This window comes from Pleurodeles waltl, chromosome 4_1 (assembly GCF_031143425.1).
Source record: "Pleurodeles waltl isolate 20211129_DDA chromosome 4_1, aPleWal1.hap1.20221129, whole genome shotgun sequence".
Classification (NCBI taxonomy): Eukaryota; Metazoa; Chordata; class Amphibia; order Caudata; family Salamandridae; genus Pleurodeles; species Pleurodeles waltl.
Window position 1 is genome coordinate 603122709 of NC_090442.1, and position 12697 is coordinate 603135405.

At 48.3% G+C, this 12697-nt stretch overlaps 1 protein-coding gene across 2 annotated transcripts in view; it reads left to right on the forward strand.

The window, feature by feature from the left end:
• GNPTAB (N-acetylglucosamine-1-phosphate transferase subunits alpha and beta) overlaps positions 1-12697 on the forward strand; it is a 417324-nt gene that overhangs the window by 240283 nt on the left and 164344 nt on the right. For both annotated transcript variants that reach the window (XM_069229013.1, XM_069229014.1), the window contains one exon: positions 4339-5462. In XM_069229013.1, the coding sequence (XP_069085114.1) occupies positions 4339-5462 (1124 nt within the window). The remainder of the gene's footprint in view (positions 1-4338; positions 5463-12697) is intronic.

Sequence of the window (12697 nt, forward strand, 5' to 3'; positions counted from 1 at the left end):
CAAAACAACAATCTGCCTCACTCCAGTCCAAACAATCTGCCCCACCCCAGTCCTGAACAGTCTGCCCACTGCAGCCCAAAACAATCTGCCCCACTCCTATCCAAAACAATCTGCCCCACTCCTATCCAAAACAATCTGCCCCACTCCAATTCAAAACAACAATCTGCCTCATTCCTATTTAGAACAATCTGCCCCACTCCAGTGCCTAACTGCATCCCAAAACAGTCTGCCCCACTCCAGTCCAAAACAATATGCCTCACTTCAAACCAAAACAACCTCCCACACTCCAGTCCAAAATAATCTGCCCCACTCCAGTCCAAAATAATCTGCCCCACTCCAGTCCAAAATAATCTGCCCCACTCCAGTCCAAAATAATCTGCCCCACTTCAAACCAAAACAACCTGCCCCACTCCAGTCCAAAACAATCTGCCCCACTCCAATCCAAAACAACAATCTGCCTCACTCCAGTCCAAAACAACCTGCCCCACTCCAGTCCACAACAATCTGCCCCACTGCAGCCCCAAACAATCTGCCCCACTCCAATCCAAAACAACAATCTGCCTCATTCCTTTTCAGAACAATCTGTCCCACTTCAGTGCAAAACAATCTGCCCCGCCCCAGTGCAAAACAATCTACCCCACTCCAATCCAAAACAATCTGCTCCACTCCAATCTGCCCCACTTCAATCCAGAACAATATACCCCACGCCAGTCTCCTCTACTCCAGTCCAAAACAGTCTGTCCCACTCCTATCTGTCTATTCAAACCCAAAACAATCTGCCCCCCTCCAATCTGTCCCTCTCCAATCTGCCTCACTGCAATCCTCCCCACTCCAATCCAGTCCTCACCCCAATCCACCCCACTCCATCCCATTTCACCCCTCTCCAATCCACCCCACTCCGGTCTACCCCACACCAATTTAAAATACAGCCCAATCCTATCTACCCCACTGCAATCCTATCCACCTCACACCAATCCAATCCAACCCACTTCAATCTGATCCACCACAATCCTCCCCATTCCAGTCCAATCCACCCCACCTCAGCCCAATCCCCACCCCACTTCAGTCCAGTCCACCCCACTCCAATTCCTCCACACCAATCCATTCCAATCCACCCTACCCTACCCCAATCCAATCCACACCACCCCAATCCAATTCACCCCACCCCACTCCAGTCCACCTCAACCCAATCCACCCCACTTCAGTCCAGTCCACCCCACTCCACACCAATCCAATCCACCCTACACCAATCCAATCCACCCCACCCCAATCCACCCCACCCCAATCCAGTCCACCTCAACCCAATCCACCCCACTCCAATCCAATTCACTTTAACCCACCCCACTGAAGTCCAATCCAGTCCACCTTAATCCAGCTCACTTTAATCCTCCCCTCAAAACCACCTAGTAGCACCCCTCTCCACTGCACCCCACACCACTCCAAACATTCTCACTCCAAAATGCCCACCCAGCTCCAATCCAAAAAATCCCCCCTACTCCAATCCCATCGATCTACATCAGTTCATTTCCCCCTTTACAATCCACCCCTCTCCTTTCCAATCCACCCCGCTCCTATCCATCCCACTCCAAAAATCCATCCTGCTCCAATTCACTCGACCCCAATCCAGTCTGCCCCCACTCAAACCACTCCACCTCACTGCAAACCAATCCACCCCACCCCCATCCAATCCACCACACTCCAGTCTACCCCACCCCATCTAATCCACTTAATTTACTTCAGTTCACCCCCACTCCAATCCACCCAACCTCATTGCAGTCCACCCCACCCCAATCGACTCCACCCCATCCTAATCCAATCCATCCACCCCACTTCAATCCAGCCCACCCCATCTGGTCCACCCCACACCAATCCACCCTACCCACTCCAATCCAATCCAATCCACCCCACTCCAGTCCAATCCACCCCACTCCAGTCAATCCACCCCACTCCAGTCCAATCCACCACACCCAGTTCCAATCCAGTCCACTCCAATCCACCCCACTGTACCCCAATCCACTTCACCCCAATTCAGTCCACTCCACTCCATCCAGCCCACCCCACTCTAATCCACCCCTCTAATCCACCACAATCTAGTCTAGTTCACCCCAATCTAATCCGATGAATGCAGTCCACCCTACTCTAATCCAGTAAATCCAATCCACCCCACTCAAATCCACCCCACTCAAATGCACCCCACTCAAATCCACCCCACTCAAATCCACCCCACTCCAATACACCTCACTACAGTCCAATCTGCCCTACTCCAGTCCAATCCACCCTACTCCAGTCCAATCCACCCCACGTCAGTTCATTATAATCAACACCACCCCACTCCAGTCCAGCCTAATTCACCCCACTTCCATTCACCCCACTCTAAACGACTGGATTGTAATCCAGTCCACAACACCCCAATCCAATCCACCACACCCCAGTCCTATCACTCCAGTTCAATCCTCCCACCCCAATCTAATCTCATCTACCCCAGTCCAATCCGCCCCAGTCCAATCCACCTCACCCCATTTCAGTCCACCGCACTCCAATCCACCCCATCCAGTCCACCCACTCTAATCCACCACACTCCACTCAATCTTCCCCATTCTACCCCAGTCCACTCCACCCTACTCCAATCGAATCCACCAGACTACCTCAATCCATTCCTACCCACTCCACTCTACACCACTCCACGACAATGCACTGACACTGCACTCTACAACACTTTCTGCCACAGAACCTCTGAACTCTACTCCTCTGTACTACGCTCTGCAGCATTTTACTACCCCTGCTCCACTCTACGACACTCTACTCCAAAATGCACTCTACAAAGGTACACCTCCACTTCACTTTGACAGTCCACACCACTAACTTTTAACCCTGCTGAACAGCAACCACACTGGTGTACAACATGGCAAAAACACATTGCCAAGCCAATAGCTCTTGTATAGGCGAAACCTATTGGTTTTCTTGTGCTTGTTCTCAAAGCTGTGGGACTCATTGTGGCATGCTCTGGCCTCCTCTGGAATCTTTTTGGTCCTATGAGACCCTGTTGGGCATCATTTAGATTGCCATCAGCACATTCTTCCCTGGCACAAGGGCCCTTGTTTTTTCATTAGGAATTGTTCAGACACCGATCAGTCGCATCGACACAAAGCCCCTCATAAGTCCGCCTGCTGCTGGCACCTGTGCCGTATCTGATCTTAGTGCCACCCATGGACGTTAGTTGACTGAAATGTTGGGGGTAGCGGAAGTGAAATCACAGGCCCTTTGACCTCCACTTTCACTTACACACACACACACACACACACACACACTTATGCATGCACACAAATTCACACTTACATACACAAACTCTCACACAAATACACTCTGACCCGCAAGCATGCACAGAACATACATTTAAAAGCATTTTTTACTTACCTCAGCTGCCACGGTAGAGCATATTCAGCTAAATGTACTCTATTTTTATTACACTAATAGTGAATGTAATAAAAAATTGACACAGAGTGGAGTCCTACTACGTCCCTCAGGACAAGTTGCTCCGTCTTCCTGCCACTACATTTGCCACCTGTGGGGGGCAGGAGTCGCAAAGGGCAAGCCAGGGGTCGCTTTTGCGACCCCTAAATGATGTCCATGGTGCCACCTCAGCCCTCACAGCAGCTGTAGCCGACCCCTGCTCCTCTTTGAGAGGAAATTACAGGCCCAGTTAAGGTCCGTTGCTCAAGAAGAGACGACAAGGAGCAGGAATCGACCTCTTCCATTCTGATGCACACATTTTGAAAGTAGTAATTTGTAAACCAATTACAATCAAAATACAAAGTTTGTGTCATAGTTGGGGAATATTTCTTTATTTTTCTGGGTTGATATTTCAAGAAAATTACTCAGTGATGCCGTGTTTTTTTTTTGGGATGTTGAATTTTTGAAGGAGGGTTTCGCTCTGATAAAGGGTACCATTGTTTGTATCAATTTAGCGTTAGGCCCATTACAAAAGCCTTTATTGTGAAGTGAATAGCATGTTGGAGCCAGTTGTGTTATAAATAAGGGAACATCTTTGAGCACAAAAGAAAGTTGCTGCATTGCATCAGTTTACAAGACCTGTGCTTTTTTTGTTAAGCCATTGTCATGACTTTACAATGTAAATGTATAAGCACAACAAGGTTAGTTTGATACTACCACAGCTTGAGTACACAACATGAACACTTTGATTACTATAAAAACCTATATGTGCATTATTATTATTATTATTGTAAAGCTCGTGATGGTGTTATAAAAGATATGAAATCATAATTCACCCATTTTTTATTTTAATCCTGGAGAATGATTATTATAATTCTTTTTATATAGATCACTTTACCGAGATGTACAAGATAACCCTTCATCACAACCAGACCCGCTACGTTGTTCCGAAGGGTCAATATCTGCCCTATTTCAGTTTTGCCAGGGTAGCAAAGCGCGCAACAGAAGGTGCTTACAGTGATAACCCGATAATACGACACGCCTCCGTGGCCAATAAATGGAAGACTATACACCTGATCATGCACAGTGGGATGAACGCCACTGTGATCCAGTTCAACTTCACCTTCCAAAACGAAAATGATGAGGAGTTTAAAATGCAAATAACGGTTGCTGTTGACACAATGCAGGCGCCTAAGCCGAATGCAACTGAAACTCCAAAACCGGAAGCTGAGGTCACAAAATCAGCATCGTCAGCACCTGAAGCCGAAGTCCTGTTTGAAGATATTCCTGAAGAAAACCGTTTTCCGAGATACAGACATCGGCCGTCTAGTACCACTGTGATTATTCATGAAAACATGAGCTTATCATTCCCAAATGTATCTTTCCTTCCTCAAGAAGTCCAAATTGCCCTGAAGTCCTTGGACACTGAGCTGGAAAATGGGGATCTTACGATAAAAGGATACCAGTTGTCAAAGGCTGCACTGATGCAGCCTTTTCAGAACACTTCTCAACAGAGAAAAGCAAAGTCTCTGCAGAAAACCCATAGCACTGGTGAAAAACATTTCCAAGCGGATGTGAGAGGTGCTGCAGAGAATAGAAGTAAGAACTGGCAGAAGCCTTATAAAGACTTAAAGGTGGGTGAAGCAGAAGTGTTGGCTAGGGAGCAGAGAATGCCTGGTCAATCAAATTCTGTTTATTCAGTTACAAGACATGAGAAAACTGAGCTGAAAGACACTTCCAAAAAGAAAATTAAGCAACCTGTTTCAGAATTTCAAAAAGTTGGAAATAACATGGAATCTCTGGAAAGAAATATGGATGTGCTTCTAACAAAGCAAGCCTTGCAGTCCAGAGAAAAAAGAGACATTAAGAATCCCAGATTGAAGGGAGATGGTGCTGCTGGAGGCATCACAGTAACTTCTTTAGTGCCAATTAGAAAACTACAGTATTATAATACAGATTATCAAGGATTTTTACCTTGGGAAAAGAAGAAGTATTTTCAGGATCTTCTTGATGTGAGTATAGCTTGGAAAGAATGTCCTTTTGAATGTTAAATTATTTGTATTTCCTAAGTCCCACCTTCCGTTCTACATGTGAGATGTTTGTCTCTGCTGTGTAAAGTAGCACAGTATTTTGCCAAAGCATTTAGGAAGTAATGACCTTGCTTATCAGAAATGTCTGACCCCAAGACTACACTGCATTGCTTGTGGGCGTGTTATTGTGAAAAAAGCCATTCATTTATACAGCAGTATTGTCAGTCAGGCCTGCTTGATTACCACGTATACCTATGTTCTTTACAACGCATGCCTTAGTGCTAAAGAGTACTATTCTTATGTAGTGTACATACCTACCTGCAGGATCTGGCTTTGGTGTCTTATCCATTAACGTGTTGTATTACCCCCTAAATTATTGGTGTCTGACATGACATCCTTAGGGTGGTCATCCTGCAACTTATTGCGTGCCTACCTCCATTTTTCTGACACTGTTTTTGCTGGTTTTAGTACTCTGTGGACTTTACCTCTGCTAACCAGTGCTAAAGTGCACGTGCTCTCCCTTAAACATGGTAACATTGGTTCATCCCCAATTGGCATATTTAATTTACTTGTAAGCCCCTCGTAAAGTGCACTACATGTGCCCAGGGCCTGTAAGTTAAATGCTACTAGTGGGCCTGCAACACCGATTGTGCCACCCACATAAGTTGTCCCTTAACCATGTCTCAAGCCTGCCATTGTAAGGCCTGTTTGTGGAGTTTCACTACCACCTAGACTTGGCATTTAAAAGCACTTTCCAAGCCTTAAACTCACCTTTTTCTACCTAAAAGTCACCCCTAAGGTAGACCCTAGGTAGCCCATAGTGCAGAGTGCTATGTAGGTAAAAGGCAGGCGTGTACCTATGTATTTTATATGTCCTGGAAGTGGAAAACCCCTAAATTCGTTTTCCCCTACAGTGAGGCCTGCTCCTTTCATAGACTTGCATTAGGACTTCCCTAATATACTTTTTGAGTGGTAGATTCTGATCTGAAAGGGGTAAACAGGTCATATTTAGTATAGCCAGAATGGCTATAGAAAATCCTGCTTATTGGCGAGGTTGGATTTTATATTACTATTTTAGAAATTCCACTTTTAGAAAGTGAGAATTTCTCTGCGCTTAAAACCATCTGTGCCTTACAGCCTGTCTCCAATCAACGTCTGGTCTGTGCTGGTTGACATCTCCCTTGTGCATTTTACCCAGATAACCACAAACACAGGACATTCAGTCACGCCTGCATTCATCTGCATATGGAATGGGTCTTCCTCTGCTGGAAGGGCCTGATAATTACATTACAAAGGCCAGTTGCCTGCCCCCAAACAGTGGACTGATAAACCCCCTGCTGGGGAATGTATGTCGGAACAATGCATGCTGGAACAACGCATGCTGGAACAACGACCGTGTTGTTACGACTAATGCCTTTACCACGAATGCCTTAACAACGATTTTACGTTGTAAAGGCATTCCTGGTAAAGGCATTAGTGATAGACATGCATGGTTCCAGCATGCGTCCCCGCTGGCCCCCCACCCCTAAAAATTACTGCGACCCCCTCGCCCCCTCCCCTAAAACCACGCCAACCCCCACCCTTGCCCCTAAAACTACCCCAACCTCCCACCTCGTCCCTAAAATCACAGCGACCCCCACCCTGCCCCTAAAACAACCCCAACCCTCACACCTTAAACCTAAAAGCACCCCGCCCCTAAAACTTCTGCACTTCAAAACCACTCTTTGAAGTCTCCCCCTCTTCAAAGGCATTTTTATGTATATAAACTGGGTCTCTGACCCCACATAACCAGACACCTCTGGAGTTACCTGCCCCCTGTCAGGAGGAACTTCCTGGCTGCCCAAAAGACTCATCAGGACTACTTTGCTGAGAAGGACTGCTGCCCTGCTGTTGCCCTGCTGGACTCTGCCTTCACCAAAAGTGCCCTCCAAGGGCTTGAATTGAGCTTGTTTTCTGAAGTCTTAGGGCCAAAAAGACTTAGGGCCTCTTTCCAACCCTGGCGGTCTATGACCGCCAGGGTGGAGGGACGCGGAAGCACCGCCAACAGGCTGGCAGTGCTTCAGAGCCCATTCTGACCACGACGGTAAAGCCGCGGTCAGAAAAGGGGATCCGGCGGTTTCCCGCCGGAATACACCTGGCTGGGCTGAATCTCCATGGCGGCGCTGCTTGCAGCGCCGCCATGGAGATTCCGACCCCCTTCCCGCCATCCTGTTTCTGGCAGTTTTTACCGCCAGGAACAGGATGGCAGGAACGGGTGTCGTGGGGCCCCCTAACAGGGCCCCACAAGGATTTTCACTGTCTGCATTGCAGACAGTGAAAATCGCAACGAGTGCAACTGCACCCGTCGCACCCCTGCAACTCCGCCGGCTCCATTCGGAGCCGGCTTCATTGTTGCAGGGCCTTTCCCGCTGGGCCGGCGGGCGATCTTTTGGCGGTCGCCCGCCGACCCAGCGGTAAAGTCGAAATGACCCCTGCGGTCTTTCGACGGGGTAACTTTGGCGGGTGGTGAGAATGACCCCCTTAATCTCTTCAGGAAACTCCTTGTGAGTTGAAAATTGACGCACCGCCTGCCAAAATCGATGCGAAGCCTCTATTGCGACCGAGAATTCGCTGCACAATCGACTGGAATGATGCAGCCCCGACTGGAAATTAGACGCAGTGCCTGCCTTGCGACCGAAAATTCGACCCATCGCTTACCGGATCAACGCAAGTCCTTTCCTCCTTCCAGCACGTCAAGGATTTTTCCTGCATCGTCCCTGGGTGTCAAAATATCCCCGCTCCGCAGTAAGGAGCCAGCGTGAACAGAAACAACACATTGTCTGTGCTGTGTCAGAAAATTCGACACAACACCCTTTTTTCCACAGATTTCCTCTTCTGCGTTCTCTGTGCTTCGTTATTTTTGACGCATACCAGGGATTGTATGTAACAAAGAGACAACTGTTTATTTCTAAGGATTAAGACTCTTTTAAACCTTTTAAAAGTAAAATTTCAACGTGTGCTTTTTTGTTCTTTGTTGTTTTGACTTTATTTTATTCAGATAAATATTATGTATTCTTCTAAACCTGTGTGGTGTATTTTTGTGGTGTTTTCACTGTGTTACTGTATGATTTATTGCACAAATACTTTACACATTGCCTTCTAAGTTACGCCTAACTGCTCAGTGCCAAGCTACCAGAGTGTGGGCACAGGATAATTTGGATTGTGTGTGACTTACCCTGACTTGGATTGTGGTCCCTACTTGGACACAGGTGTATTTATACCTCTGCCAACTAGAGATCCCATTTCTAACAGTGTCACAACAGGTTTGTTAGAAATGGGGTCTAGTTGGCAGTGGTTTACACCCTGTCCAATTAGGGACCATCACTCTAGTCAGGGTAAGTGAGTCACACAGCTATGATAACCTCTGCTCACCCCCTTGGTAGCTTGGCTCAAGAAGTCAGGCTCATCTCAGACGCAATGTGTAAAGTATTTGTACACACACAGTGAAAACACCACAAAAGTACACCTCACCAGTTTAGAAAAATAACCAATGTTTATCTGAATAAAACAAGACCAAAACAACAAAAATCCAACGTTCACAAGTAGAGATCCAAATTTTTAAAGATTAAATCTTAGTAAAGCGCTTAGAAATAAGATAGCTCCAACTGGGGCTATCACTGCGTCTTGACAGTCATTCCCAACAGTTCGGCACCACTTGCAAGTGAGTGCAGGCGGGTCACAGAGTCACACGGACCCCAAGTATGGTACCTTGGAAAACTATGAGGAAACAAAGACGCTGCACAGAGTTGGGAAGGTGAGTCGTCACTGGAGAGGTGAGGTATTGGTTCCTTACTGCTAGGAAGGGGAGGTGAGGCATTGATTTGTTACGGTTGCAGGGGAGGTGATGCTGCATCGGTGGCAAGGCATCGGTTCCTTATGACCCAGCGGGGTCAAAGAATCCAGCATGTCAAGATGTGAGGCGACCACTTCCTGGTGTCACGATCATACCACAAGGCCACAGGTGCTCCAGTGGAGTCTGGTGTCACGGTTGTTAGTGACACGGCACTCGGGGCTCACGCTGTGGCGGAACTTCCAGAGGCGCTTCAGCAGCGGCAGGCCTGCCACATCGGTCACAGTAGTGGCATTTAGCAGGGACCACGGCTCTGGTGCAGGCAGCGCCGTGGAGTTGAACAGCAGCGCCGGTTCCCTAAGTCGCTGTGGAGTCGATGTGCTTGGTTTCTTCTTGGGTGCACCAGAACTCACTCCCAAGGGCCAAGGAACTGCATTTGGCACCACTTAGCAAGTCAGGACTCTCAGCAAGCGAGCCCATGTGCTGGCAGATGAAGTCTTTGATGTCCCTGAGACTTCTTACAGGAGGCAAACTCAGTCCAAGTCCTTGGAGAACCTTTAGAAGAAGGATGTAGCAGTCCTTTAACTCACAGAACAGAAGCAGCACGCCAGCAAAGCAAAGCAACAGGCAGAGTGGCAGTCGCTTCTACAGCATCCAGCTATTCTTCCTGGCAGAATGTCCTCAGTCCAGAAGGATTCTAACTAGGGAGTGTAAAAGGTTCAGTAGTTATACCCATTTCAGTCTTTGAAGTAGGCAAACTTCAAAGAGAAGTCTTTGTAGGGCACAATACCCTGTCTTTCCCTGCCCTGGCCCAAACACCCTTCAGGGGGTTGGAGACTGCTTGGTTTGAGGGCAGGCACAGCCCTATTCAGGTGCTAGTGTCAGCTCCTCTCACCACTCTAGCTCAGGAAGATCCATACGGAAATGCAGGGCACACCGCAGCTCCCTTTTGTATAACTGTCTGTAGGAAACTGACCCGTTGTTTGCCGGACAGGATGAAGAAATAGCTGGAAAACCAGTTACAAAACAGTGCAAATAGTGAAAATCACAATAGTTAGAAATGGGCCTAGGGGGAACACAAACCATATACTAAAATAATGGAATGTGAAAGTCGATTTCCTACCTAGGCAAGTGTAGTTTGTAGGCAGGCACTGGGAGTCTTATAAAACACCAAAGGTAAGTAATAGAACCCACCCCGGAGCCCAGGAAAGCAGGAATAAATCACAGTAACTTTCCTAGAACACACAACAACATGTGATAGAAGATTTAGCAAGAACCAGAAGAGACTGCAAGACATCAACGATGGATTCCTGGACCTGAAGACCTGTGGAAGAAGGGGGACCAAGTCCAAGAAGCACTGAAGAGCCCAGGGAGAACAGGAGCCCCTGCTAACCCAGATGATGGTGCAAAAGAAGAACAACCGATGAAGAACAGTCACTACTGCACCCAAGAAGACAGATGCAGGTTCCTGGCCAGTGTAGATGATGTCCCACGCCGGATGGATGATTGCAGTCTGGTTTGCGTCGCTGGATTCCTCCAACAAGCCGTGACACATGCAAACCTCACGGTTAGTGGAAAATGGCGCTGCCTGGGACCAGGAGGGACCTGGTGGCTTCTACCCAGGGGTGGGGGGAGACAAAGGGGCTTTGAGCAACTGAGAGGGCCCTCAGAAGACCAGGCAGCGCGCACAGGAGTCCCACAGCATGGGGACAAAGAAGATGCAAAAGGAGGCCCAGGCAGCACCACACAAAGGGATCCCACGCTGCTGGAGAACCACACAGGAGGCTGCGTGTTGCAGAAAGGAGTGCTGGGGGCCGGGCTGCATGGTGCACGAAGAACTTCGTGGAAGGATGCCAACAAGCCTTGGCAACTGCAAAACACGTGGTGCACAGGGGTACTGTCTTGCTTGGGAAGGCAAGCTCTTACCTCCACCAAAGTTGGACAGCTGGACTTCAGGACCGTCTGGACCACTTCAGTCCACCACCTGTGTTGCTGGATCTATGCACGTCTTTAGGAGAGGGGACCCAAGCCACCGGTCGTTGCTGCAGAGGGGTGCCTGCTTAAGTAGGGAAGTGACTCCTTCATTCTTTTGGTGCTGGTTGAAGACTGGCTGTCCTTTGAGGATGCACAACTGGAAAACAGTTGCAGTTGCTGGTAGGAGCTGAAGATACAATGTTGCAGAAGTCGTCTTTGCTTCTTTGTTGCAGTTGTAGAGTTCCTGGAGGGTCCAGATGCAGTTTTGTCGGTAAGAAGGTGAAGTAAAGAATGCAGAGGATTCCTGTTGGAGTCTTGCAATCCAAATCTGAAGAGCCACCCAAGAGAGAGACTCTAAATGACCCTGAAAGGGGGAGTGGGCAGCTAAACAGGTAAGCACCGATCAGGGGAGGGCTCTGACGTCACCTGCTGGCACTGGCCACTCAGATGCTCCCCGAGTTTCCTGCCACCTTGGAATCCAAGATGACAAAACCCAGGGACCCTCTGGAGGAGCTCTTAGCACCACCCCTAGGGTGGTGATGGACAGGGCAGTGGTCACTATCCTTTCCTTTGTCCAGTGTCGTGCCAGAGCAGGGACTGGGGGTCCGTGAACTGCTGTAGACTGCATTATGCAAGGAGAGGACACCATCTGTGCCCTTCAAAGCATTTCCAGAGGCTCTGGGAGACTACCCCTCCCATGCTTGTAACACCTATTTCCAAGGGGAGAGGGTGTAACATCCCTCTCCCAAAGGAAATCATTTGCTCAGTCTTCCTGGGCTTGAGCTGCTCAAGCAATAGGAGGGCAGGAACCAGTCTGTGAGGTGGCAGCAGCTGGGGCTGCCTGGAAAACCTCAGAGGCTCTAATGGCAGTACCTGGGGTCCTCTAAGGAGCCCCCAGAGTGCATGGAATCATACAACCAATGCTTTAAAAAGCCTTGGGGTATGATTCCAACATGTTTGATACCAAACAGGGCCATATTCGGAATTACCATTGTGAAGCTGTACATAGATAGTGACCTATGTATAGTGCACACTTAAAATGGCATCCCTGCGCTCACCAAGTTAGGGAAAATGGTCCTTGATGACATGGAGGCACCTCTGCTAGTGCAGGGGTGCCCTCACACACAGGTACTCTGCACCCAGTCTTTAGGGTTGGAAGGTGTATGGGTGACGTATAAGCGACCTGGTGCAGTGTAAGTGGCTGTGAAAGGGTACATGCACCCCAAAAGAAAATGCCACTGCCCATAGGAATCCCCTGGAACCTCAATGCCCTGGGTACCTATGTATCATGTACAAGGGACTTATAAGTGGGCACCAGAATGCCAATTATGAGTGGAATACTATGTTAGCAGTATCCAACAACCAAATTTAAAGGGGAGAGAGCATAATCACTGGGTTCCTGGTTAGCAGAATC